Source organism: Balaenoptera physalus, assembly GCF_965194825.1.
Source record: "Balaenoptera physalus genome assembly, chromosome: 19".
NCBI lineage: Eukaryota > Metazoa > Chordata > Mammalia > Artiodactyla > Balaenopteridae > Balaenoptera > Balaenoptera physalus.
Window position 1 is genome coordinate 10,365,893 of NC_138900.1, and position 26,910 is coordinate 10,392,802.

The following is a 26,910-nucleotide window of genomic DNA, read 5'->3' on the forward strand; positions in this document are numbered from 1 at the left end:
GCTGCCTCCCACCGCCCCAGGAGGTCCCTGATGCACACGGCTGGGGAAGGTCTGGAACTGGCGATTCCTGGGGACACCTCCATTTCCAAGGGAGGCTCCCATTTTAGTAAATATGCCAAGGGAGAGTGTGCGAGCAAGGACACCCACAGGCAGCTCTGCCCCGGCTTAGCGTGTGGCCTGCAGGGGGCCCACGCACTGCGGGCTCCTGGGTCTCCGTGTGTAGAGGAGACAAGGCCGACTGGACTGGACTTTCTGTAGGATTCTAGACCCCCAGTTTTGTGAAGAACATCTGCTCACTGTGGGCCCTCCACCCCCACATCCCAGACCAGGAAGCCCTGACCTACGACACCAGGGCTGGCCCTCACCTAATGCTTTTCAACTTCGTATCCTCCCTCCCACCCCAAGTAGGCATTCTACATTCACGGGGAAAATTTAAGTGTATGAAAAGACATACGACAACTCTCCCTCCCACCCCGCCCCCACTCCAGGTAACCACTGGTACAGTTGGAGGATGTGCTGAAAACCATGGGCTCTACCCTCTACTCTCAAAAAAGGCCATTCTCATGCAATCTGCTTGATGCTTCAGAGAGTTCACAGGCCCCTGAAAACAAACCTTGAATCCCATCTAAGAACTCCAGATGGAGACGGTCTTCCAGCACGCACTGGGACTGATTCTTGGTGGCGCCTGGTCCTAAGGACGGAAATTAGCCTGCACTGTGGTTGTATTAAAAACGTCTATCTGAAGAAAGCTCCCTTATGTACTGATGTGGAAAGATTTCTAACATATAGTGTTAATGAAAATAAACCAAGGTGTAGAACTGTGTAAAATAGGCTACCTCTTATGTAAAAATGAAGGGAAAGATAAAAATAACCTTTATTCCTAGCTGCTTGAAGCATGGAAAGAAGAAACTGATACATAAGAAAATTCTAAGTCCTTATTGGACACGGAGGTGGGGGGAGGGGAGGGAGTGGCATGGTGAAGAGAAAGGAGGGGCTCCACGGATGAAGAATCCCAGTCCCAGAGAGATCCCCCTGCGCCCTCCCAGCAGCTCCCCAGGGCCTCACTCAGAGGCCAGGCTTCCAGAAGGCAGGCCCTGTGCTCCCGGTGCCTGGAAACAGTCATATGCATCCACGCGTAAAAGGATCACCACCAGCCAGTCTCAAAGGCACAGCCTGTATGACTTCACTTACAGGAGGTACCCAGAGCAGTCAAATTCACAGAAACAGAAGGCAGAATGGTGGTGGCCAGGGGCTGGGGGGAGGAGGGAGAATCGAGGAGTTAGTGTTTAATGGGTACAGAGTTTCAGTTTGGGGAAGATGAAGAAGTTCTGGAGATGGATGGTTTGACGGTTGCACAACAATGTCAATATACTTAATGCCACTGAGTGGTGCACTTAAAGATAGTTAAAATGCTAAATTTTATGTAATGCAGATGTTGTGGCTGAATTGTATCCCGCCCCCCTCCAAATTCATGTGTTGCAGTTCTAACCCTCAGTATCTCAGTGACTGCATGTGCAGATAGGGCTTTTAAAGAGGTGACTAAGGCTAAGTGAGGTCATTATTTAGGGTGGGCCCTAATCCAGTCTGACTGCTGCCCATATAGGAAGGGGCGATTAGGACACAGACAACACAGAAGAAAGACCATATGAAGACAGGAAGACGGCCGGCTACAAGCCAAGGAGAGAGGCCTCAGAGGAAACCAGACATCCTGACACCTTAATCTCAGACTTCCAGCCCCCACAATTATGAGAAAGTAAAAAGGATCTCCAGCAGTACAGTAATGATGGTAATCCTCAGTGATTCTTTCCTTTCCTCTTTTTTTAAAAAATTTGTTTGTTTGGCTGCGCCACATGGCTTGCGGGATCTTAGTTCCCCGACTAGGGATCGAACCTGTGCCCCCTGCAGTTGAAGCACGGAGTCCTAACCACTGGACTGCCAGAGAATTCCCTCCCTTCCTCTTTATGTTTTTCTTACTTGAACTTTTTTCAATGAACAAAACCAAAGCTACATCTGGGGACTTCCCTGGTGGCTCAGTGCTTAAGAATCCACCTGCCAATGCAGGGGACACGGGTTCGAGCCCTGGTCCGGGAAGATCCCACATGCCGCGGAGCAACTAAGCCCGTGTGCCACAACTACTGAGCCCGCGCCCTAGAGCCCGTGCTCCACAACAAGAGAAGCCACCGCAATGAGAAGCCCACGCACCGCAAGGAAGGGCAGCCCCCGCTCACCACAACCAGAGAAAGCCCACGCGCAGCAATGAAGACCCAACGCAGCCAAAAATAAATTAAAAAAAGCTACATCTGCTCACCTGAACAGCACGCCTTTGATGACCTGCCAGGCGTTGGGTGCTGGCTGGGGTGGTGGGTTCTGGGGCTGGGTCTCCGCCGGCGGGTCCCTCCCGATGCTGCCATTGCTAGTCACCTGCAGGGACAGAGGCCAGCGTGAGGAGGGAGGATGCATCCTGAGGCGCCAAGGCTGTCATAGGCACCACCATGTGCCAAGGCCCAGTAAGGGCTGAGCACAGAGAGGGCGCCTGGCCCATCCTGGGGGTCAGGGAGGGGTCCTGGAGGAGGAGACGTCGGAGCTGAGCCCTAAATCATAATCAGTTGGCTGGCGCAGAGGAGGCAATGAGGGAAGCAGCAGGTGCAGACAAGAAGGTGAGAGAGACAGTCTGACTCCGAGGATGGGCCAATGCTCCCTGGGGCTGGAGCCCAGGATGCAAGGAGGTGGCTACTGGGGACAATGTAGAAGGGGTTAGGCGGCAGGTGTCAGATTCTGCAAGGCTTCGGTTTATCTGAAAGGTCCTTCCGTGGGCAAACAATTCTTGACGCCTCCTCTGTGGCCAGCCCTGTGGGGGGCCCATCCCTCCAGGGGCTCTGGATCTAGCAGGTGAGACAGACGCAGAAAAACACCATCAGAGCGTGAGCCACACCACCACGAGCCACACAGGGGTGTGTGAGATGCACACAGCTCAGACCACCCCGTGAGGCCAGCACTAGGAACACCGCCATTTGGCAGCCGAGCAAACGGGGGCTCAGGGAGCCTAAGCCACTTGTCTGGGTCACTCAGGAAGGATGATGGCAGCACGATGACAGGAGTGTGGGCAGGCCAGGGAGTCAGGCAGGGCTTCCCAAAGAAACAATCTTCATTCAGAAACAGAAGCTCAGAAGCGGAGAATTTCAGGATGTCAGGTTGGAAGGGCCCGAGATGGGGAAATTCTTCCTGCCCCTCTCTTTGCACCTGCTGGCTCCCCTGTCCTGCCCTCTTCCCTCCCGCCAGCTGTCCCCTCACCCACCGGCTTTTAAGAGACAGGACCAGGACTGTCGTGATGGCTGTTAGGTGGGAGCATTGCCCAGCCCAGGGCTGGCAGAGAGCAGGGGCTCAATAAACACCCGGGGAATCAACAAATGCTCCCTGAAGGGCTTGCCCCGAACACTCAGGCCACCAATCCACCCATTCCTGGGCCTCCCCAGTCCCCCGACTCCTGCCCCAAGCCCGCTCCTCTGCAACGTCTTCTGTCGGCTTCAAATGCCCCCAAGAGTAGGGACAGAGGCTCCCAAAGCCAGATGAGGCTGCCACGAAGCTGAGGCCAGCATTTGTTAAAGGCGTCACTTGTCACCTCCTGTCCCCTTCACCAGCAAGGGCTCTTCCATTTCATCTCCCAAGTGCAGAAGAGCACTGTGGTAAAAGGTGGGGCTCTGGGGTCCGACAGACCTGGCCTGCGGACCGGTCCCGTGGTTCCTGGCTGTGAGATCTTGGGTGTGTCACTTCCCTCTCTGACCCAAGGGCCAGGGTGTGATCATACCAGTACGTTTAGGGCAGAGAAGATTTCCTTTGTGCGTCGATAAAAGTAATTCCCGAGTACCTACTGTGCGCCAGGCCCAGTGCTGGGCAGCAGGATCGGTGGTGGGCACACAGCTCTGGGGTCTGCCCTCCCAGAGCTCAGGGTCTAGAGGGAAAGGCACCAGCAGAACAGTAAACAGGATAATTAACAAAGGTAAACAGGAAGGTGTTCCAGGGGAAACAAGCAGAGGGGGTGACCAGGTGGTTAGGGAGGCCTCCCAAGGAGCTGTCTTTGACATTTGGGTGAAGGGTGTCTAAGGGAGAGAAAAGGTGCGGGCAAAGGTTTGGCCGAGGGGCGGGCGAGGCCGAATAGGCACGGGGCCCCCTTGTTCAGGGCTGGCCTCGCTCCTGGGAGCACTGGGGGGGCCAAGCAAGGGTCTGCAGCAGGTCTGAGCTGATTCTGGATCAAGAAAAGGAAGCTTGAGGCCGGGAGAGGATTTGAACCCATGTCTGGCTGGCTCCCAGGTCTGTTCTCTTACCTGTGATGGTTGACAAGCTGGCTGGAAACCCTCCCAGGGAAATGCAAAGGAAAGCCAAATGCAAAGGTGCCACTTCACCAGGATGCCCGTAATCAAAACGATGGACAATCACAAGTGCTGGCGAGGATGTGGAGAAACTGAAAGAGCTGTACACTGCTGGTGGGAGAAATGGAGCTGCTGCTTTGAAAAATACGCAGATACTTAAAAAGCTAAATGTACCCCTGCCATCCGAACCAGCAATCCCACTCCGAGGTCTCTGCCTCCGAGAAACGAGAACTCTGCGTCCACGCAAAAGCTTATACGCAAATGTTCATAGCAGTGTTACTTGTAAAGCCAGAAACAACCCAAAAGTCTTTCGATGAAGGACCGGTGATGGATCTGCACGATGGAATACTACTGAGCAATAAAAAGGGACACTGCTGGGGGCAGAGAAAGTGCAAAAAGGAACAAGGGAGCGTTTTGCAGGGATAGGAGTGTTCTCAGACCACACGGTGGTGGTGACCGTACTGCACAACTGCATAAATGTACTGAAAACCACTGAACTCTACACTGACAACAGGTGAATGTTACGGTATCTAAATTACACTTCAATAAAAAGGTAACTCTCCTGTGGCTCCACTTCCCTCAGAGTACAGGCAAAGTTGTCACCATGGCCTCTGAGGCCTGGCATGATCCTCTGTGCCCATCTGCTCTCACCCCTCTCCCCTCAGTCACCAGTTCCAGCCACATCAGCCTCCCTGCCGCTCCCTCATCACACCTGTTCCACCTCAGGGCCTTTGCACTGGCTGTTCTCTTTACCTGAAAGGCTTTCCCCCACCATATGGGTGACTCCCTCCCTCGTCTCCTTTAGGTCTTTGTTCAAATGTCACCTCCTCAGAAAGCCCTTCCCAGACCACTGTATTTAAATGGCAACCTCCTAGCCACCCCTCACTTCCTATGCTCCTCCCCAGCTTTAGCTCTGCCCATGGCACTTAGCACCATCCGAGCCGCTGTACATTTTTCTTATTTACCTTGTTCACTGCCCCTGTCCCCAACCCCACCGCACAGCCCACTCCCAGCCCTCAACAAATACATGGGCTCCAAGAGGGCAGGGCCTCTGTTTTGTCCACAGCCGTGTCCCAGCATCAGCATGGGCACTAGCACGTAGTGGGGACTCAGCCCGCGTCAGCTGAAGCAGTGATTACCAGAGCTGCGGGCCTGCTGTCTGAGTCCCTGCCTGAAGCAGGAGCAGGCTGCCTGGAGCAGGAGACTGCTGAGGGTCTGCGCATGAGCCAGGAGAGGGCCGCGGTGGCTGTGGACACAGCAGTGACTAAGAAGCAGTTCCTGCTCTTGCACCCATGAGCCCACTCTCACACACAATCCCCGGAACACCCGCTAAGGGGCCCAGGAAGCAGCTGAGGCCACGAGACTGGGCCGGAGCTGGGAGGAAGTCAGGGCATCCTCCCTGACTGCCTGGATCCACCATGGGAATTCCACCTCAGCCCAGCCTCTGCCTCAAGACCCGTTCATTCCGCAAACGCTGAGGGCTTGCTCTGTGCCTGGTCCTGAGCTGGGAAGCGCTGCGCACACAGTGGTGACCAAGACAGTTCCTGCTCTGCCCTCCAGGGGCGCCCAGTCCACTGGAGGAGAGACAGTGACAACCCAGAGTGGGCAGGGCTGGGACAGAGGAGCCCAGGGACTGCTGGAGCCCTGACCCAGTCTGAGAGGGTCCGAGAGGCTTCCTAGGGGAGAGGACACCTGAGACGTACAGGACTAATAAGGATCAGGCAGGTAAAGAGAAACATGTGCAAAGGCTACGAGGTGAAGAGAGAGCCCGAGGCGCACTCCTGGAAATACAAGAGCTTCACAGTGGCTGATGCTCGTCTTGTCCAGTGACTCAAGCAGGGACAATTCCGCCCCCCAGGGGACATTTAGCAACATCTGGAGACACTTTTAGTTGTCACAACTGGGGAAGGATGTGTGTGCTACTGATACCTAGCATGGCCAGGGACGCTGCTAAACATCCTACCATGCACAGGACGGCCCCCTACCACGAAGAATTATCCAACCCCAAATGTCAGTAGTGCTGAGGTTGAGAAATCCTAGCCTAGTCTGAGGAAAAAGGGCAGATCATGCAAAGCCTTGATCTACCAAAGAATTTGTACTTAATCCTGAAAGCAAAGGAATACGTCTTGAAAGATTTTAAGCAGAAGTGGGACAACAGGAGATCCTGGGGGGAAGGGGTCCTCTGTAAGCTCAGGGCAATCAGGGCACCCTGAGCCCTAGTCTCCCTGATCACCCCCCGCCCAATAATCAACAGAAACGCAGAGGGGGAAAGACCTTCTTTCAGCGACACTGGGAAGCCCTTAAAGATAGAGACAAACATTTCCTAGGGCTGCCCCCGGGGCCAGGCCCTGGTTGAAGATGCTGAAAAGATCCAGACCAGCGATGCTGGCTCTGTCACACAAATCTCACCCTAGTGTCCTCCCCAGGTGATATTATTTGCTCCTCCTCTGGGCTCCCTCAGTTTCTGACACGGACTTTTAGTCACCATCCTTGTCATCCAGGATTATAATTCTTTGTTTACACACCAGTCTTCTCTCTCACTCCACTGATGAAGGGACATCGCTGGAGCCATCTTCATGGCCCATCACAGGGCTGGCCCTCCTGTCCAATCCCTCCATTTACCACTGGAGAAATCAAGGGGGAAAGGAACTTTCCAAGGTCACAGACAGTCAGCTTCAGCTTCGTTTTCCCCTCCCAACCTGCACTCTTCTCCCCTGTGCTGCCTCCCACGTGTCAGTGACATCCCAGTGGGTGGGTCGACAGCACCTCGCTGTCACTCCATCGATTCCCTAAACGTCTGAAAGGTGGCTGCCTGAACTAGTATGTTCTGCAGCCTCAGTTTAGATCAAGTGGCAATGGGTCAGAAGTTATCAGTACCAGGACGAATTCCCGCATAGGACTAGTTTATGCTGAAAATAAACCCATCTCAGTCCCGACCACCTTGCTTCAGCAATGGCTGGTAAGTTCTACAGGGAATGGATCCCAGATCTAACCTGGGTGACCTTCTGTAAGCGCCTTTGTCTGTTCCTTGGATTCCTGACTATAAAATGGGTCTGTCAGCCTCCACAGCGCGTGCCCTTATCCACGATGATTACTTGACTTCCCCAGAGTTAGAAAACTCCCAATTAATCAATCACTGCCCACACCCAGAGCACCCCGTGAACGTCAGCCCATTCTAGGAACTGTCCTGGAGCCTGGAATCGCGGAGTCGAGAACCCAGGGCGCCTGGGTACAAGTCTGCGCCCCTCCGCGCCACTGTGTCCTCAGCTCGAGCAACGAGCCTGGTGGCCGCCCGGCGCGAGCATGCAGGGGACCCGGCGCGCAACAGGGCCCCGCTCCCCGCACTGTCCAGCCTCCCGGGCTGCCCGGCCCCACCTGGGCCCGGTATTCAAGGTCCCTATGGGCAAGGAGCCCCCAATGCACAGGATTCCGTGAAAAGAGGCAGGACACGCCCCGTGGGAGGCCCCCCGGGTGGGGAAGAGCCCCTCAGGCCCCTCTCGGCCTCCGTACCTGACCGGAGCTGCCTCCCCCGGCCGCCACTACGGCGCTGCCGGCCCCGTCCGCCTCCTGCGCGGCCGCCATCTTCCCGCTCCGGGTCCCCGCCCCCGCCGCCAGCCCCGCCCCGTCCCCGACGGCTCCAGCGCAATCGCGCGAGATTTCACGCTTTGCCCGACCTGCCGGCCACCGTAACCCGCAAGAGCGCCTCAGCCACGCCTCTCAGGAGCCGCTTCAGTCTATGAAAGGACCAAGCAGGCCACCGTACTCTCCGTCTCGTCGCAGCCTGTTTGTTTTCACCTAGTAGACACACTGCATGCCCCGAACTCCCAGGGCTTTCTTGGCCAACATGTACGCTTCCCACAGCCTCCGTTCTTTTTGCCCCCACGAATAACCCGTTTTTTCCAGTTATATGAGCCTCCTGGGTCATCCTGTCCACTTTGCCCCGCCTATTCTTTAAGTTCCAAGTTCTTGAGCTTTCCCGGCCACCGTAATGCTTCGAGGCGCTCCACTTGAACCACGCCCCTCCTGCGTTAAAGGAACCTTCCTGGCCTCCGCACCCAAGATTCTAGAGGGCAGGGTCTTTGGTCGGTGGCCTCGCTTTCAGACCCCTCTTCCTAACGCAGCCCTTTCCTCCGACAAGTCTCCCTAGGTTATAGTTCTGTGCATTTAGTTACTATTTCAGTGTTCTTACGCCACCACACTTCCAAATCGGACCTTGTCAGCCCCTCCCTAAGCTTTCGCGCCGCCTAGTTTAATGCGCATGCGCGTTCCCTTAGCGGTCCGCTTTCTAGTAAACCTCGCAGCTACGGACTCGGCTTCAAGGACTCTAAGAACTCCGTACTTTTTCATTAGCTATCTTCCTACAGCTCCGGGCTTGGACACGTGTTGAGAGACCCTTGGCCCGGAGAAGGAATTATAGAGGCCCTGAGAGGACAGAAGACTCAGCGGCTTTTAAACCTTCACCAATGAGTTGGGTGGAAGTCTGACCTGGGTTCAGACCCTGCTTGTGCTACTGACCGACTAAGTGATCCCGGACAAGTGACCTATCTCTTTGGGCTTCATTTCCTTCCTCTTTTATAAACTAGGCATTATAATGGTACCCGCTATTCCTCTCCGCCTTTGCCCCGCCGGGTTATTGGGAAGACCCAGTGAAATCAGGAATATAAAGCACCTGGCCCGGGTCCTCAGTGTGGGGCTTAGTAAGTGATCAGTATCACGCACTGTTATTATGAACTTTACATATTATCTGAAAAGGAGAGCAGGCTTTGCATAGAGATATTTTAATTATTTATTTATCATTTTACTGTCTATTGATAATCCTCCACTTTCCTCGCGGTCTCAGCTCAATAGTATTATCCCTCCTCCCTGGCCCCCAGACTGGGCGGGGCACCGCCTCCCAGTCCTCCTAGATCCCTGGACTCCCCACCCCCTCCCTGCCCACTTTGTGTCATCACTGACAGAGATAGGTGTGTCTCCAGCACTGTCCCAGGGCACGATTGCCGAGTGAAAGGATGAAACTTTTGAGTGGGGAAGGTGAATGAATTACCTCTGTGAACCAACACAAGGACAAGAAGAAACCTTGTAAAACTTATTGGGAGTTCCCTGGTGGCGCAGTGGTTAAGAATCCGCCTGCCAGTGCAGGGGATACAGGTTCGAGCCTTGGTCCAGCAGGATCCCAAGTGCTGCGGAGCAACTAAGCCCGCGTGCCGCAACTACTGAGCCTGTGCTCTAGAACCCGCGAACTACAACTACTGAAGCCCGCGCACCTAGAGCCGCTGCTCTGTAGCAAGCGAAGCCACCGCAGTGAGAAGCCTGCGCACCACAACGAAGACCCAACGCAGCCAAATAAATAAATTAATTAATTTAAAAAGAAAACTTCTTGCCCGGTCCCCTTCTCTTACAGACAACAATGATAGTAATAACGATTCTGTGAAATTGTACACCCAGTCTTCAAGTCTAGGGATGAAATGAACATACTGATGAAGTCCCCCGGAAGATGGGCAGATTGAGATTTTTGTGGGCTTCTTTTTTAAAAGTACAAAATTACATGTACACATATAAATAGAGAACCACAGAAAGCCCAGGCAGGTGAGGGGCTTTGAAGCCTCATCTCCGGTTTCATTGTTACCCCATCTCTGCTCTCAGCTCTAGGTCCCCCAACGTCCTCTCTCACATACCGCAGAGTCCTGATCTGTTGGAACACAAGAGGCTATTAGCTAGACTGTGACCTCAGACGGGGCCCTTGTAAAGCCCTCCCCCATGTCTGCTGAGTGACCAAGTAAATTCTTCCATTCCTACTAACTGTTAAGTGAATCACAGGCCAGACCCACACTGCGCTCCACTAGGGGACGCCCAACACCAACCAGAGGCTGGGATTTCAGGTTCTAAGGGGGCTGGGGACCTGAACTTCTGGGTCTTGAGGAGAATGGATTGGGGGTCCTGAGTTCTGGGGGAGGAGAAGTCTGGGGGCCTGGACTCCTGGGGTCCTGAAGGGAGTGGGACTGGGGTGGGAGCCTGAGAAAGGAAGGCGGAGTCTGGGAGGTACACCAGGATTGGTTGGAAGCAGAACTGGCCTGGGCAGTGGTTTGGTTTGGCTTGAGTCTGTGGGAAACAAGTGGACAGAGCAGGGATTGTTCCTCCAGGGTTCCCCCCTCCCCATCGCCCATTGGGCTTGGCAGCCTCAGCTCTTCCCAGGCCCTGGGGACTTGGGGGCATTTCCCACAACCCTTCCCCAAGGCCCCTGTTTTCTGCTAGACTCACAGCTGCCCAGCCCCAGGACCTGGGAAAACTGCCCCAAGAGTGCTGAAAAGGCTGGCTGGAAGTTAATGCCAAGTCTATTAGGAGAATACAGGCCCTGCATCCTCAGAGGCCAATAGCCCCACCCATAGGACTTGGCAGCCCAGAACCACTCTCTACTCCCTCCAGATGCAGGAGTCCAGGCCCTTAGCCCCTCTACCCATGTGCCCCAGCACTGTCCTCTCTCAGACTGCAGGGCCTCTGCTCTTATTTTACACCCTGTGCTTTTGGCCTGTAATCCCCCACTGCCCAGATACCCTCTTCCATCGGCTCAGACCTGGGAGCCAAGAGAGTACTCCCCTCCCCGTACTTTCCATCAACAGTAGTCCTTACCACACTGCACTGTAACGCATGCCCTGTGACCAGCCCAGCTGGGTCCTCTAGAGGGCTCTCCCCGTGCCCCAACCCAAGGTGGCCGCCCCCAGACCTTGAACTCCTCACTTCCTCTCCTTTTCTTCATTGCCCATGTTGCTGTCTGAAGTTATCTTCTCCATGGGGTCCTCTTGTCCATCCTCTGCCTTCCACCCCCTCAGCCTCTCTATTTGTGGCTCAGGATAGACCAGAGCTCCTGGCCCTGAGTAGGAGCTCAGGAAGTGTTATTACTATTGTTAATAAGAAGAGAACAGCTAAAAAGCATACCACAAAACGGTAATCAATAAAACCATGTGACGGACTTCCCTGGTGGCGCAGTGGTTGGGAATCTGCCTGCCAATGCAGGGGACACGGGTTCAAGCCCTGGTCCAGGAAGATCCCACGTGCCGCGGAGCAACTAAGCCCATGCGCCACAGCTGCTGACCCTGCGCTCTAGAGCCCACAAGCCACAACTACTGAGCCTGCGTGCCACAACTACTGAAGCCTGCACACCTAGAGCCTGGCTCCGCAGTGAAGAGTAGCCCCCGCTCACCACAACTAGAGAAAGCCCGCGCACAACGAAGACCCAACGCAGGCAAAAGTAAATTAAAACAAACAAACAAACAAACAAAAAACGTGTGAAACTGGGTCAGGACCCAATCAGTACATTTTTGCGGGGGCCACGTGAGGGCAGGACTGTCTGTCTTTTCCCTGCTGTGTCTCCAGCACCTGGTTGTGTCTCAATAAATACATGTGGGACAAACGTATAGGAATTGGCACAGAGCACAGCGTTTACAGTTCTGTCCTCTCGGGTCCCAGCCAACCTGGGCGCTGCCTTGCCACGCTCAGCAATGACTCATGGGCACCGCTCTCCCCTCTACCCCAGGGCCACTGGACACCTCACTGCGATGGCATATTCAAAGTGTCAGCCCACGACCCGGACATGGCCAGAGTCCACTGCAGATTAGCTATGTCCATTTATCATTTTACAAATGAGAAAGCCGGGAGTTCCCTGGCAGTCCAGTGGTTAAGACTCTGTGCTTCCACTGCAGGGGGCACGGGTTCGATCCCTGGTCAGGGAACTAAGATCCTGCACGCATGCCACATAGTGTGGCCAAAAAAAAAAAGAAGGGAAAGCCAGACCTTGGTGAAGGTCAGTCTCCAATTATTGTTGTTATGATTATTCATTATTATTATTCACCTCTTTATTCCCATTGACCAGGTGAGGGCGATATACATAGAATAGACGCTCAATAAATGTTGGCTGGACAACATCAGCTCCTCCATCTTGGCCCTTGAGGTCTCAGAAAAGCAACCACATCCAAAAGAATAAACTTGGCTTTTTTTTTTTTTTTATTGATAAGAAGTCAGGCTAGAGTTGGGAGCAGGATGCTGAGAGGTGCTAGGCAGTGGGGGTGGGGTATAGATCAGGGGACCCAAGGGGTTGCTGGGGTCTGGACTCCCCCCGAGATTGGGGGCCCAGCTGTTAATGGTCTCCCTTCAGCAGAGAAATGACCTGGTCAGTAAAAATCCCTGCATAGGTGGTCATAGCTGCCGTGCTTTTGCTGTATATGTCCCTGGGGAGAAAGGACAGAAGGGCTGAGGAGGAGGGGCTGGGGGCTGGGACTCCTGGGTCTGAGGGAGGAGGGGCTGGGGCCCAGAATCATGTGTCCCGTGGGAAAATGTGGCTAGAACCCAAACTCCTGGATCCCTAAGTAGGACAGGGCTGGCATCTCAGAATTCTGGGTTCTACTGGGACTGGGGGCTGGGAGCTGAGATACCTGGGCCTTGAGATACCAGGTCCAGGTTTGAACCTGGACTCCTGAGTCTGAGGGAGAAGGGACTGGGGGCCGGGAGTCCCTGTTCCTGGGGTGGGGGTGGGAGGCGGGTGATACCTGATTTTCTCATCCATGGCGGGCAAGTATGTCTTCTTGTACAGGTTCTGGGCAGCTGCCTTGGCTACATTCCAATAACCTAAGAGTGATTCCTGCACCTTGGTGAGCAGGGCAGGCCTGGCAGTCTCTTCTTCCTGGGGCACGTGGACGCCCTGGACCTCTGCAGGAGGAGAGTGAGTTAGGGGAGCTGAGGGGCCTGCAGCAGGGGGGGGAATGAGGCGGGGAAGGAGAGGAGTGGGCAGGGGCGGGGCCAGACAAGAATTGGGCTGGGAAGATGCTTGGGGCTCATCCCCCTCCTCATAGCCCCTCCTCTCCTACTGACCACACTCACCGAATCCCAACACCAGGAAGATGAGAAACAGAGCCAGGAAGTATCGGGTGCCCATGGTGTCAGGAGACCTGGAACGCTGAGGAGGGTGTGGGACGGGGCCACGGGAGGTGTCTTATCCTAGGGTCCCCTGCGCTCAGGGATACCAGCCTGGGAACCCCCTCCCCCTCTCCCCCCACCTGAGTCAAACCCCTAATGGCTTGACTTGGGCCTCACTTCCTAACATCCTATGATGCTACTCCCGATTGCTGATTGTAACATTGTAATTTTTTTTTTTTTTTTTTTTTTTGGCAGACCTGTGCTCTTGCAGGATCTTAGTTCCCCGACCAGGAATTGAAACCCGGCTGCAGAAGTGAAAGCGCCGAGTCCTAACCACTGGACTGGCAGGGAATACTCTAAATTCCATGATTCTATCGCTGGAATCTAATATCTTGACTCTGGCAGTTTCTGCTTTAACGATCTTGGCCACCTCCTGCTGTCCCCCACCCGCCATGTCCCTCTCTTACCGGACTCTGGCAGGCTGTCCTCACCAGCTCCAAACAGGCAGAGAAAGGCTTTATAGGTCTCGCGATCCACCCCGTCAGAGCCACCACCCCGACCTCAACGCCTAGGCCAAAGTCCTGGCCAACATAACTGCTCGGGGTGGGGGGGGGGGGTGGGCCGAGAGGGCAGTGACACCCCTGAGGTCAAGCCACAGGGAGCCTCCACTCTGAAGATTCACCGCTGAGAGAGACAGGCTGGGTGGGGAGCTGTGGAGGTGATGGGGGCTCTGGGTGCCCGCCAGGCATGAGGCCTGGGGTCTCCATCCCGTGGGAGGTGAACGCAGAGGGCTGAAGGAGGGGCCGCCGGGGGGGGCGGGTCTTGTTAACCCTGCCTGGTCTCCAGCCTTCACCCTCCACCCCAAACTGAGAAGCCTGAAGTCTTCCGCGCCGCCCACAAGCCTGCAGTGGTGGGTCTCAGCACTGGGGCAGCAGGGTCATATCCCCCCCCACCGGCCCCCACCCCCACTGTCGCTCCCCTGCCACGTGTCACTTCGTGTTGTCACTTCCTCTACTCCTTAACCTCCGGGGGGCGGATGGGGTGGGGTTATCTCTGGCAGCATCCGGGAGGGACTGGGACGGGGCCACAGAGGAGAACTCCTTTATTGCGGAGGCTGTGAACACTTTAATGTCAGTAGCTGTCCCCGCAGAGCAGCTGGGGACACAGGTTGTAGGCCTTGTTCAGGAGGCTGTCCTTGGAGCTTTGGAGCCAGGCCTGGGTGTGGGAACCAAGGTCCCTCAGGTGGTCATCATAGTAGGTCTTCACAAAGCCCTGGAAGGCCCTGGGGCCCCTGTGGACATCACAGTGGAGACCCCAGCTACCCCCCGAAACTTCTGCCCCGTTGACCCCTTCCTCCCTCTGACCCAGGAGTCCCTGCTCTCACCTCTTACCCTCTACCCCTCTGGGACCCAGGGGTCACAGCCCTGCCCCCGCCCTGTCCTGCTCCCTGGGAACCCACGAGTTCCGGCCCTGCCCCTCCACCCTCAGACTCAGGCCCGCAGCCCCGTTCTGCGCACGCGCACCAGAACCACTGCCAACTCTCTCTTGTCCTGGTCACCAGCGACTCCATCCACTCCTTCACCTTGCCCGGAACCAGGCTCCAGGAACTACTGGCCGACTCTGGCGGGGGGCTCGAGGTTCCCCCAGGCCCTTCTTGCTGACATGCTAGATGGGATCAGAGGGCAACTTGGGACGGCTGGGACCCCAGAACCCTTCCATCTCCCTTTCCCTCCATGCTCACCGTCACCGTGGCTCCTGGTGGCCCCTTGCCTCTCATCGCCTTCTATGTCCCTCTAACCCCTCGCCCCCCTTCAGCCAGCGGTCATCTCCTTTCACCCTCTGTGCCCGGGAGCCCCGTCACCCCTGCGTCTGCCTGGGGTTTCCTCCTTCAGTCTGTAACGCCGCCTCTCTGCCCCCTGCCCCGCTCCTGATGCCTCCCTCGCTACCTGATCTTGCCGCCCCCTCCGTTCTCCTGTGACTCCCAAACGTCTGAACAACCTCCGCAGGCAGTGAAGGATGCCCCCGGGGATGGAGGTTGGCAAGGCCATGTGTTGGGCTGGTGGGCCAGGGGTTCTGCCAGGAATCACACACACCTGTCTGTCCAGCACCCATGCACCTGGGCAAAGCCTCACCTACAGAGACCAGCCATCACATGGGTACACGTGTACACGGGTGTACAGAGGCACCCATGTGACCTGTGGTGTGCCCTTGGCCGATGAGTTAACCTCTTCAAGACTCAGTTTCCCCTTCTGTAGAATGTGATAATGACAGGTCCCAGCTTATAGGGTTATTGTGAGAGTTAGGGGTTAACATGTAGAAGGCACTTGGACCGGTTTCCTGCACATCGGATGCACTGCATATATATATATATATATATATATATATATATATATATATATATATATATATATATACACAATTAAAATACATGTGCAGAACCCAGACATACTCACACACCAGTACACACTGACACCCTTCCACATGCCCAGACTGTCAAATCTTTTGCATAAATACCCCCTAAAGACACACACGTGCACACAAGCATACAAATGCATGTTCACAGACTTACACGTTTACCATGACTGCATACTCGTCTGCTGACACACGCACAAATGCATATTCATGATCACTGTCATCTGTACCAACCCCATGTACACTGTTCACACACGGCCGCCCCTGACACATACTCCCAGACATGCACGCACATCTGCACGCCTCACAGCCGGTCACACTCACACCCCATGCTGCATCGGGGTCCCCACACCCGCCCACCCACTCCTCCTCACCTACGACGCAGGCCAGGACCAGGACACAGAAGCAGAGGGAGGACAGGGCCCGGAACCTGCATCCAGGGAACAGCATTTCTGGGGGCCTCTGTCCCTCTGTCCCTCTGTGCTCAGCTCTCTGAGCTGGGGGAGGGGGAGGCTGCGCTGAGCAGAGCCCTCCCCTGGCCGCCTCCCCACGCCCCTTGGCAGGGACTTCAGAGAGAGAGGGGCCCAGGTGACAGTGATGATCCAAGGCCATGCCCGCCCCTGCTGGCCTCCTTCCTTTCTCCTTCCTACCCTCCCACCACCCTAAACTGACAGGGGAAGATTAGCCTCCTGTGCTGAACTGGGTTCAAATTCTGGCTCCACCTCGTGTGACAGCCCCTCTTTTGGGCCTCAGTTTTCTCCTCCATAAAATGGGCCCACAATCCATACTTTAGGACATTAATTAAATGATGTGATAACAAGGGAAATTCTTTTTTTTTTGGCTGCGTTTGGTCTTCGTTGCTGGCGCAGGCTTTCTCTAGTTGTGGCGAGCGGGGGCTACTCTTCGTTGTGGTGCACGGGCTTCTCATTGTGGTCACTCCTCTTGTTGCAGAGCACGGGCTCTAGGTGCACAGGCTTCAGTAGTTGTAGCACGCGGGCTCAGTAGTTGTGACTCGTGGGCTCTAGAGCACAGGCTCAGTAGTTGTGGCACACGGGCTTAGTTGCTCCGCAGCATGTGAGATCTTCCCGGACCAGGGATAGAACCCGTGTCCCCTGCATTGGCAGGCGGATTCTTAACCACTGCACCACCAGGGAAGTCCCCAAGGGAGATTCTTAACGTGGAGTCTGGCAACATAGGTGCTCACAGATCAGACCTGTTTATTATTATTTCTTTTGTCTCTGAGATCCGTTGGCCACTGGACTACGGGGCCAGACACACCTTCACTGCGTGACCAGGGCAAATAAATTCCCTTCTCTGGGCTCAGTGTTTTCATCTGTAAAATGGGAATGGTAGTAAGTGCCTGCCTCACAGAGTCCACATGAAGTTTGGGTGAGGCCCTGTGAGGGAGAGCTTAGTGAGAGGTTGTCAACATCAGGCTTGGGCCAAACACCAGACAGAAAGAAAATGAGCCTTTTTGTCCTGGAGGACCCAGCCATGAGCCAGGGTGCACAGTTTAGCCAGGGAACCATGGGCTGGATTCCTTGCTCTAAGGTTGCCAGATAAAATACAGGACGCCCTGTGACATTTGAATTTCAGATAAATAATGAATCTTTTTTAATTAATTGATTGATTTTAAAAAATTGGGGGGGGGGCGCCATGCACGGCATGCGGCATCTTAGTTCCCCAACCAGGGATTGAACCCGTGCCCCCTGCAGTGGAAGCACAGAGTCCTAACCATTGGACCTCCAGGTAAGTCCCATGAATCTTTTTTTAGTGTATGTCCCATGCAATATTTGGGAATTATACTATTATTTATTTGTTGTGTATCTGAAATTCAAATCTAACTAGGCATCCTATATACTTTTTTCAATATTTATTTATTTATTTTTGGCTGCCTTGGGTCTTAGTTGCGGCACGCGGGATCTTTCATGGCGGCGTGCGGGCTTAGTTGCCCTGCAGCATGTGGGATCTTTTTTCTTTTTTAAAAAAATTTTTACGCTTTATTTATTTATTTTTGGCTGTGTTGGGTCTTCGTTTCTGTGTGTGGGCTTTCTCTGGTTGTGGCGAGTGGGGGCCGCTCTTCATCGCCGTGCGCGGGCCTCTCACTGTTGCGGCCTCTCTTGTTGCGGAGCACAGGCTCCAAACGCGCAGGCTCAGTACTTGTGGCTCACGGGCCTAGTTGCTCCGCGGCACGTGGGATCTTCCCAGACCAGGGCTCGAACCCGTGTCCCCTGCATTGGTAGGCAGATTCTCAACCACTGCACCACCAGGGAAGCCCCAGCATGTGGGATCTTAGTTCCCCGACCAGGGATCGAACCCGCATCCTCTGCATTGGAAGGCAGACTCTTAACCACTAGACTACCAGGGAAGTCCCACGTCCCGTATTTTTATGTGGTGAATCTGACAACCCCACTTTGGCCACAACCTGGATGACTGTACAGGACAAATCCAGAGGCTTCCAGAAGAATGCTGTCCATTCCAATGGCCCCAGCGTGGGCTCTAGCACACAGTAGTTGCTCAACGAATGTTCCCTGGGTTTCCTCACTGACACTAATCAGCAAAATAAAATCTCCTGGAGTTTCTGTTTGGGATGATGAAAACATTCTGGACATGGATAGTGGTGATGGTTGCACAAGATTGTGAATGTACTCAATGCCACTGAACCGTACACCTAAAAATGGTTAAAATGGTAAACTTGATGGTATGTATTTTACCATAATAACAAAAGAAAAAGGAAACACCCACCTTGCATGGTGTTAGGAGAAGCAGCGTGCTGTTGGGTTCACAGTCTGGCTCCCCCGCCTTCCTGCTGTGTGACCCGGTGTATGTTGCTTAATGTCTCTGGGCCTGTTTCTCCGTCCAGGAACCAGAGTCATGGACTACAGTTCCTACACAGGAGAGTAAAGCAAGTCGTCTACCTAAAGTGCCTCAAGCAACAAGAGACCTGCAGCAAAGCCGTGCTGTCAACGCCAGCTGCTGTTTATTAAGCTTGTGCTTCCTGAGCGCTCACTACGCATCAGGTGCCACCGCAAGGCTTCAGCGCATTAACTCACTGAATTAACGTCAGGCCTTATGAAGTGGGCATCTTTTTCATTCCCATTTTACAGATAAGGAAACTGAGGCTGTGGGGGTGGGGCTCCCCAGCCACCAAATGGTGAATCTGAACCCAGCCTTTTCATACTTAGCTAGCCGTTTCTGGCTAGCTAAGCCAGAAACGACCTCTGCCCTCACCTCCCCACCCCAATTCTAGAGGGCAAGAAAGAGGTTGAAGCAGGGCCAGGGTTGGGTGGGCCCGGGGGAGGGGGGAAAAGGTCTCTGACTCTGCCCTGGCTCCAAGGTCAGCATGAGCTGTTTGCTGCTTGCAGTGTTTGCCCATCTGTTATCCAGGGCAGGAATGGGCTGAAGGTCGTTCAGGGTGGACCTCAGAGGCAGCTCAAAAACAACAGCAGTTGGGAGGTGGGGGCAGAGAGGTCACAAGGAGGGACTGGGGGTTGGAAGTGGTGGGCCCTGAGACCCCAGCATGTGTGTCTGGGGACAGGTGGCATCTCTGAGCCTGCACCTCTGTGTCCACAAGATCATCAGTCCCACCACCAGACTCCCGAATCACTCTCTCCACGCCAGGGTCCCTGCCTCAGTCTGGACCCCATCCCCTCTCCCCTGAATCCCTGCAGCCACCTCCCTTCCAGCATCCCTCACCACTCACCTCCCTGGCTGCTCTGGGTTGCGGCAGGGAAGTCGGGGGGTGGAAGAGAGGTTGCTATGTCCCCTCCTTTATCTCTTCTTTCTGCCTTTGGAAGATCTCCATTCATTTTTTTTAAATTGAGATATTCAAAAAAGAAAACAAAAAACAACAACAAAAAATTGAGATGTTCACATACCATAATTGTTACCCTTTGAAGGTGTACAATTCAATGATTGTTGGTATATTTGCAAAGTTTGCAACCATCACCACTATCTAATTCCAGAACATTTCATCACCCGGAAAGGAAACCCCACACCCTTTAACCCTCACTCCCACCGCCTTCTCCCCAAGGCAGGGCAACCACTAATCTGCTTTCTGTCTCTATAGATTACCCAATTCTGGACATTACATATGAATAGAATCATATAACATGTGGTCTTGGGGCTTCCCTGGTGGCACAGTGGTTGAGAATCTGCCTGCCAATGCAGGGGACACGGGTTCGAGCCCTGGCCCGGGAAGATCCCACATGCCGCGGAGCAACTAAGCCCATGCGCCACAACTACTGAGCCCGCGTGCCACAACTACTAAAGCTCACGCTCTTAGAGCCCGTGCTCCACGACAAGAGAAGCCACTGCAATGAGAAGCCCGTACACCGCAATGAAGAGTAGCCCCCGCTCGACACAACCAGAGAAAGCCTGCACACAACAACAAAGACCCAATGCAGCCAAAAATAAAAATTAAAAATAAATAAAAATTTTTTAAAAAGTGGTCTTTTGTGACTGGCTTCTTCCACTTAGCATTAAGTTTTCATGGTTCATCCGTGTTGTAGCATGTGTCAGTGCTCTGATCCCCCTTTTTGTTTTTTCTCTCTTTTTTTTTTTTGGCCTCCCCACGAGGCTTATGGGATTTTAGTTCCCAGACCAGGGATCAAACCTGGGCCCTTGGCAGTGAGAGCTCGGAGTCCTAACCACTGGACCACCAGGGAATTCCCAGTGCTTTGTTCCTTTTTATGGCTGAATAATATTCCACTGTATACACTCTATCTGTACCTGTACAAATATACAGTGTATATACAAACAATGTATAGATTTATTTATTCATTCATCAGTTGATGGGTATTTTTTGGCTATTTTCCACTTTTTGGCTATTATGAATAATAGTGCTATGAAGAGTTGTGTACAAGTTTTTGTTGTGAATGTGTTTGCAGTTCTTTTGGATAGACACCTAGGAATGCAATTGCTGGGTCATGTGGTAACTCTGTTTAACTTTTTTTCTCTTCCGATTTTATTGAGTTAAAATTGATATACAGCACTGTATAAGTTTTAGGTGTACAGCATAAGGATTTGACTTACATACATCATGAAATGATTATCACAAGTTTATTAAACATCCATCATTTCATATAGATACAAAATTAAAGAAATACAAAAAAATTTTTTGTGATGAGAACCCTTAGGATTTACTCTCATAATAACTTTCATATAACACACAGCAGTTTTTTTTTTAATTTTAAAAACTCCCAAGGTGGGGGCTTCCCTGGTGGTGCAGTGGTTGAGAGTCTGCCTGCCAATGCAGGGGACACGGGTTCGAGCCTTGGTCTGGGAGGATCCCACATGCTGCGGAGCAACTAGGCCTGTGAGCCACAAGTACTGAGCCTGCGCGTCTGGAGCCTGTGCTCCGCAACAAGAGAGGCCGCGATAATGAGAGGCCCGCGCACCGCGATGAAGAGTGGCCCCCACTTGCCACAACTAGAGAAAGCCCTCGCACAGAAACAAAGACCCAACACAGCCATAAATAAATAAATTAAAAAAAAAAAAAAAACTCCCAAGATGATTCTTTTTTAAAAAATATTAATTAATTAATTTATTTATTTTTGGCTGCGTTGGGTCTCGGTTGCTGCACGCAGGCTTTCTCTAGTTGTGGTGAGCGGGGGCTACTCTTCATTGTGGTGTGTGGGCTTCTCACTGCAGTGGCTTCTCTTGTTGCAGAGCACGGGCTCTAGAGCGCAGGCTCAGTAGTTATGGCGCATGGGCCTGGTTGCTCCGCGGCATGTGGGATCTTCCCGGACCAGGGATCGAACCCATGTGCCCTGCATTGGCAGGCGGAATCTTAACCACTGCGCCACCAGGCAAGTCCCTCTTTTTTTTTTTTCCTCTTTTTTTTTTAATTGAAGTATACTTGATATACAATATCCATTTAACTTTTTGAGGAACCGCTAAACTGTTTTTCAAAGTGGCTCCATTTGTCTATTTTCATACTCAGTTTAAAAAAAAATTTTTTTTTAAATTGAAGTATAGTTGATTTACAATGTTTTGTTAGTTTCAGGTATACAGCAAAGTGATTCAGTTATGTACTTGGTTTTTAATTCATGTGTTTGTATGATAAACATTCGTGCGGAAAAAGAGCAATGTTGTTTATTACACTCTTCCCCCAGTTCTCTTGGATGAATTCTGAATTGTCTTTCAGGTTTCAAGTGCAATGTCTCCTCCTCCAAGTCTCCTCTTCCACGATGCCTTAGGCTGAGCCAGGTGCCCGCTGGGGTCCCTACCCCTGCCCTGCCCTCTGTGTGGTATGGCCATGGGTGGGAGCTGTCTATACGTGCTGCCTTCACCCTCAGGGGTGAACATTTCTATATACCTGTCTGGGACTCTCCAGGGGTGATCTTTCTTGGTGTGACCGGGGCTATTTGCTCTCTGGTGGCTTGAAGCTATGTTTGTAAACCTGAGAAGAACAAATATATGGGCTCTAAAATATAAAGTGTGAAAGGAAAATTGCAAAATCAGAAGGGATGAATTCATGAATGGTTAAGAATGGTAATCAAGGGACTTCCCTGGCAGTCCAGTGATTAAGACTCTGTGCTCCCACTGCAGGGGGCACAGGTTTGATCCTTAGTCAGGGAACTAAAATCCTGCATGCCTCAGCATGACCAAAAAAAAAAAAAAAAGGTAATCAAGCCCCTATATGTCAGCTGGAAATGTTCACTCATTGATTCAGGAAGGATCGATTGAGCTCCCACTGTATGCTTGGCACTGTCCTGGGTGCTTGGGGGGCACTGCAGGGACCAAGACAGCCTCTGGGAACTTCCTAACAGTGGGAAACAGACAGTAAACAAGTAAGCGAATAGACATATGATATATCGGGGGTAATTAATGCTGAACATAAAGGCGATAAGGAACTAGGAGAAAGATAGAAGATGGATATGGGGGGAGTATAATTGGGGGGTGGGGTAAGTAACACTGCAATGAACATGTTCCTCCATCTTTCTGTATATTTCTCTGGCCCCTGCACCTTGTAGATTCAGGACCTCTGGGACACAGGGCACACAAATACTTAACGTCAACAGAAACTGCCAGGTTGCATCTGTAACAGTGACCCAGTGCCCACTCCTGCGGGATGTGTGCAGTTCCCCAGGTGTCCACATCCTCAGACACACCTGGTGTTCTCTGCTCCTCTGCTTCCACCATGTGACTGGGAGCTGCCTGGGGTCTTTTGGTTGTTTTCATCTCATTGCTCCTGAGTTTGAGCTTCTCTTCAAAAGTGGAGTGCATACTCCAAGAGCTGCCCGTCCATCTTCTCTGTCCCTGTGTGTCTTTTGAGTCTTTAACCTGAGCGATTTTTTGGGATTTAGGAAAATGCTTGGGAAAGTGAAAAATGCTTCCAAAGTGAAAAAAAAAAAAAAATTGACCAAGTTAAAAGTTAGTAATTTTGAACTTTTTTTTTGGCTGCACCGCTTGATATGCGGGATCTTACAATTCCCCGACCAGGGATTGAACCTGCGCCCGCTGAGGTGGAAGGTTCAGCCTTAACCACTGAACCTTCAGGGAAGTCCAAAAGTTAGTATTTTTTTAATGAAATTGCTACAGAACATACCCACATACTAACTAGCCAACAGCAGTGTGACTCCTCATAGGAATTATATATAATAAGGGACGTGGGTGCATTTTAATATGCTGGATGTAATGCCAGTGAGGCCTGGGGCCAGGTGTGTGTGCACAGCTGTAGCCCATATGATGGGCAGGGTGATTCGGCAGGGGAGGAAATCAGTCAGGATGTGGCCCCAGGATCCCCACCTGGGTTCAGATCCCATCTCTAATCACTTTGGGCTTTGTGATGTCTCACAAGTGACTTTAGCCTTCTGTGCCTCAGTTTCTTCCTCTGTAAAATAGGAGCAGGGACCGTATCTGCCTCAGTGGGGTTTTGTGAAAATGCCATATTTAGTTTAGGTTTTGTTTTGTTTTGTTTTGTTTTCTGATTAGCATACTTGTTTCACCTAATTTTTTAAAAATTAATTAATTAATTTATTTATTTTTGGCTGTGTTGGGTCTTCGTTGCTGCACGCAGGCTTTCTCTAGTTGCGGTGAGCGGGGGCTACCCTTCGTTGCAGTGCGTGGGCTTCTCATTGCTGTGGCTTCTCTTTTTGTGGAGCACGGGTTCTAGGTGCGTGGGCTTCAGTAGTTGTGGCACACGTGCTTAGGTGCTCCACGGCATGTGGGATCTTCCCGGACCAGGGATCGAACCTGTGTCCCCTGCACTGGCAGGCGGATTCTTAACCACTGCGCCACCAGGGAAGCCCCAAGACCACATGTTATATGATTCCATTCATATGTAATGTCCAGAATTGGGAAATCTATAGAGACAGAAAGCAGATTAGTGGTTGCCCTGCCTTGGGGAGAAGGGGATGGGAGTGAAGGTTAAAGGGTGTGGGGTTTCCTCTTGGGGTGATGAAATGTTCTGGAATTAGATAGTGGTGATGGTTGCAAACTTTGCAAATATACCAACAATCATTGAATTGTACACCTTCAAAGGGTGACAATTATGGTATGTGAATCTCAATTTGTTGTTGTTGTTTTTTGTTTTCTTTTTTGAATATCTCAATTTCGTTGCGTTAAATATCTCAGCGCAACTCGCTGCGTTGTCTTCACGACTTGACTCAACCACGTTACTCCTCTGATGATGGAAAGGAATCTGATGAGGCCTGGGGCCGCCTGGGCTGGGGCTGGGAGTGCCCAGAAGAGGGGCAAGTGCAAAATTTTCCAAAATGAAAGCCCTTTAGGATGAGATTCCAGGAATGGGAAAGGAGATCCTTGAATGTGTTTCTGGGGGTCATGGTGTTAGAATGCGGCGGGGGGTACCAGAACCACCAGATCAGGCTCCAGATGCTGAGAATTGCCTTGCTCTCAGCACTGGACTGGTCCCCCGCCCTTTCAAGGCTGTAAAAGCAAGACAGCCAATCCCGGAGGAGCAAGACTGAAGACGTCATCGGTTGCTAGGGCTCCCCTGGGCAGATTGCCACCCACTGGACTAGCCTTTAGAGAACGCTGAGACCCACCTGGAAGGGTAGAGATGGGGGCAATTGGGGGATGATATGGGAACCAGGGCACAGAAGGGGCCCCAGAGTTCTCAAGGGTCCTCTAAGCCTGTGCCCCAGGCCCATGATAGCTTCACTCTTCCAAATCTCAAACTCTTAGTGTCCCATCCCACTTTCACCTCCCAAAACCACAAAGAGAGCCACCATCAGGACCAGGAGGGACAGAATGAGCCTTGTGGTGGGGTGGGGCCAGAGAGGCGCTCCGGCTTGGGTGGCCTGGCCCGGGACCTTTTTGAGGCAGGGCGGGAGTGGGTGGGTAGGGGGGGTGGTCAAGTTAATCTCCCTCACCCTAAGCCTCACCTGGCCACCTGCCTCCCTGTGCCCACCCACCTCTCCTCCTTCACCCCTCCCTCGTGGTGGTGGGGACCAGGTGGGGCACAGGGCTGACGCCTTAGGCCCAAAGCGTCTTGCTCTTCAGCACCTGCACCTCCAACTTTCCCTGACTGTTGGGGACCTCAAGCTGCCAGAGTCCCTTCCCCACTCAGGGGACAGCCTTCCCCCTCTCCCTGTGACCCTCTTCCCTTACGGGTCTTGCCTGCTTCATACCTTTCTCCCAGCCTCAGGGGGTGTCTCTCGGTAACTCTCAATAACTCACTAACTCAATTCACACTGTGTCCCCAGGCCACCTCTACCGTCCCCTCCCCCTTCTTAGCAGGCCTCTTCAGCTCAGAGGAATCTGGGGTCACACAGTCTGCCTCCCGACTCCTGCCCACCCCATGCCACCTCCAACGTCACTCTCAGACTAGCTCTTCTATTCCTCCACCTTTCTGCCTCTGGGAGACTCCCAAACCTCCCTGGATGCTCTCTGGGGTCTTAATTTCACAGCCCCCCAATCTCCCTTTTGGACAGAAGTCTTTTTTTTTTAAATTTAATTAATTAATTTATTTTTGGCTGCCTTGGGTCTTCGTTGCTGCGCGCAGGCTTTCTCTAGTTGCAGCTAGTGGGGTCTACTCTTTGTTGTGGTGCGCGGGCTTCTCACTGCAGTGGTTTCTCTTGTCGTGCAGCATGGCTCTAGGCGCGTGGACTTCAGTAGTTGTGGTGTGCGGGCTCAGTAGATGTGGCTGGTGGGCTCAGTAGTTGTGGCTCGCGGGCCTAGAGCGCAGGCTCGGTAGCTGTGGCTCACGGGCTTAGTTGCTCTGCAGCATGTGGGATCTTCCCGGACCAGGGCTCGAACCCATGGCCCCTGCACTGGCAGGCGGATTCTTAACCACTGAGCCACGAGGGAAGCCTGAGAGGTCTTTTCAACCTGTCAAAAGTGCAAAACCTCAGCTGCCAGGCTCCCGATGTGTGCCCCTCCAACCACTCCACCAGAAACTCCCTTCTCTCTGCTTCCTCACTGTCCAAGCCTCCAGGGCCCCTGTAAACGCTCCGTCTGCTCTTGTGCACCCTCTCTGGCCACTCCGCACACCAAGCACTACCGCCGTTTCCTTCCACCACATCAATCCCTCAGGGCTGCCGTCCCCCTTCCTCCCAGCTGCCTTTTTTTTTTGGCTGCATCGGGTCTTTGTTGCTGCACACAGGCTTTCTCTAGCTGTGGCGAGCGGGGGCTACTCTTTTTTGCGGTGCGCGGGCTTCTCATTGCAGTGGCTTCTCTTGTTGTGGCGCGCGGGCTTCAGTAGCTGTGGCACACAGGCTCAGTAGTTGTGGCTCACGGGCTTAGTTGCTCGGCAGCATGTGGGATCTTCCTGGACCAGGGCTCGAACCCGTGTTCCCTGCATTGGCAGGCGGATTACTTAACCACTGCGCCACCAGGGAAGTCCCATCCCAGCTGCCTTTGACTGCTAATGAACCCTAGCCGCTGGGGGAGGGTGGCCCTGGCCCCAGACTCCAGGTTGGCTGGCCTCGTGTCCCCACACCCACGTATCAGCCTTGGGGTGAGGGGGATGGTTGTGAAAGGGAAGCACAGACACCACCCTGGCGGGATTGCAACAGCCCTCCGGCCAGCTCCATGCTGCCAATCCCTGTTGGCCCCTCAGCAGCCTTCCCAGACATCTGCTTCCTCTGTGAGCCCCCAGTGCTCCCCACACATCCCCCAAATGTGCCCTCTCCTCCTCACCCCACCCCACGAAAACAGAACGCCAACTTCAGTTTGCCAGTCTCATCCTCATGTCAGCTGTAGGAGTTTCTGTTTACAGATGGGGCAACTGAGAGGTAGCCAAGAACATTCAACGGCT

The 26,910-nt window shown here is 53.0% G+C and overlaps 3 protein-coding genes across 3 annotated transcripts in view; all 3 read right to left on the reverse strand.

The window, feature by feature from the left end:
- CLPTM1 (CLPTM1 regulator of GABA type A receptor forward trafficking) overlaps positions 1 to 7,980 on the reverse strand; it is a 29,215-nt gene extending 21,235 nt beyond the window's left edge. Inside the window, exons 1-2 of the mRNA XM_082438708.1 lie at positions 7,878 to 7,980; positions 2,309 to 2,421 (exon numbers count right to left, since the gene is read on the reverse strand). Of these exons, the coding sequence (XP_082294834.1) occupies positions 2,309 to 2,421; positions 7,878 to 7,949 (185 nt within the window). The 5' untranslated portion in view covers positions 7,950 to 7,980. The remainder of the gene's footprint in view (positions 1 to 2,308; positions 2,422 to 7,877) is intronic.
- A 4,394-nt stretch (positions 7,981 to 12,374) lies between these two features.
- Positions 12,375 to 13,875, reverse strand: APOC2 (apolipoprotein C2). Its single transcript, XM_082438877.1, has 4 exons — positions 13,742 to 13,875; positions 13,239 to 13,314; positions 12,908 to 13,067; positions 12,375 to 12,589 (listed from the first exon to the last, which is right to left on the reverse strand). The coding sequence occupies exons 2-4, from the start codon at positions 13,291 to 13,293 to the stop codon at positions 12,499 to 12,501; spliced, it is 306 nt and encodes a 101-aa protein (XP_082295003.1). The 5' UTR covers positions 13,294 to 13,314; positions 13,742 to 13,875; the 3' UTR covers positions 12,375 to 12,498.
- Positions 13,876 to 14,359: 484 nt separating this feature from the next.
- APOC4 (apolipoprotein C4) lies at positions 14,360 to 16,211 on the reverse strand. Its single transcript, XM_082438863.1, has 3 exons — positions 16,061 to 16,211; positions 14,798 to 14,939; positions 14,360 to 14,565 (listed from the first exon to the last, which is right to left on the reverse strand). The coding sequence occupies exons 1-3, from the start codon at positions 16,134 to 16,136 to the stop codon at positions 14,406 to 14,408; spliced, it is 378 nt and encodes a 125-aa protein (XP_082294989.1). The 5' UTR covers positions 16,137 to 16,211; the 3' UTR covers positions 14,360 to 14,405.
- Positions 16,212 to 26,910: the final 10,699 nt, after the last annotated feature.

Coding starts and splice junctions, on each gene's coding strand:
- APOC2 (XM_082438877.1), bottom strand. CDS start 13,293: ATGGGCACCCGATACTTCCTGGCTCTGTTTCTCATCTTCCTGGTGTTG. Junction 13,068..13,238: donor CTTCCTGGTGTTGGGATTCG/GTGAGTGTGGTC, acceptor CTCCTCCTGCAG/AGGTCCAGGGCGTCCACGTG. Junction 12,590..12,907: donor GCCATGGATGAGAAAATCAG/GTATCACCCGCC, acceptor CTTTCTCCCCAG/GGACATATACAGCAAAAGCA.
- APOC4 (XM_082438863.1), bottom strand. CDS start 16,136: ATGCTGTTCCCTGGATGCAGGTTCCGGGCCCTGTCCTCCCTCTGCTTC. Junction 14,940..16,060: donor GGTCCTGGCCTGCGTCGTAG/GTGAGGAGGAGT, acceptor GATCCCATCTAG/CATGTCAGCAAGAAGGGCCT. Junction 14,566..14,797: donor GAGAGTTGGCAGTGGTTCTG/GTGCGCGTGCGC, acceptor TGATGTCCACAG/GGGCCCCAGGGCCTTCCAGG.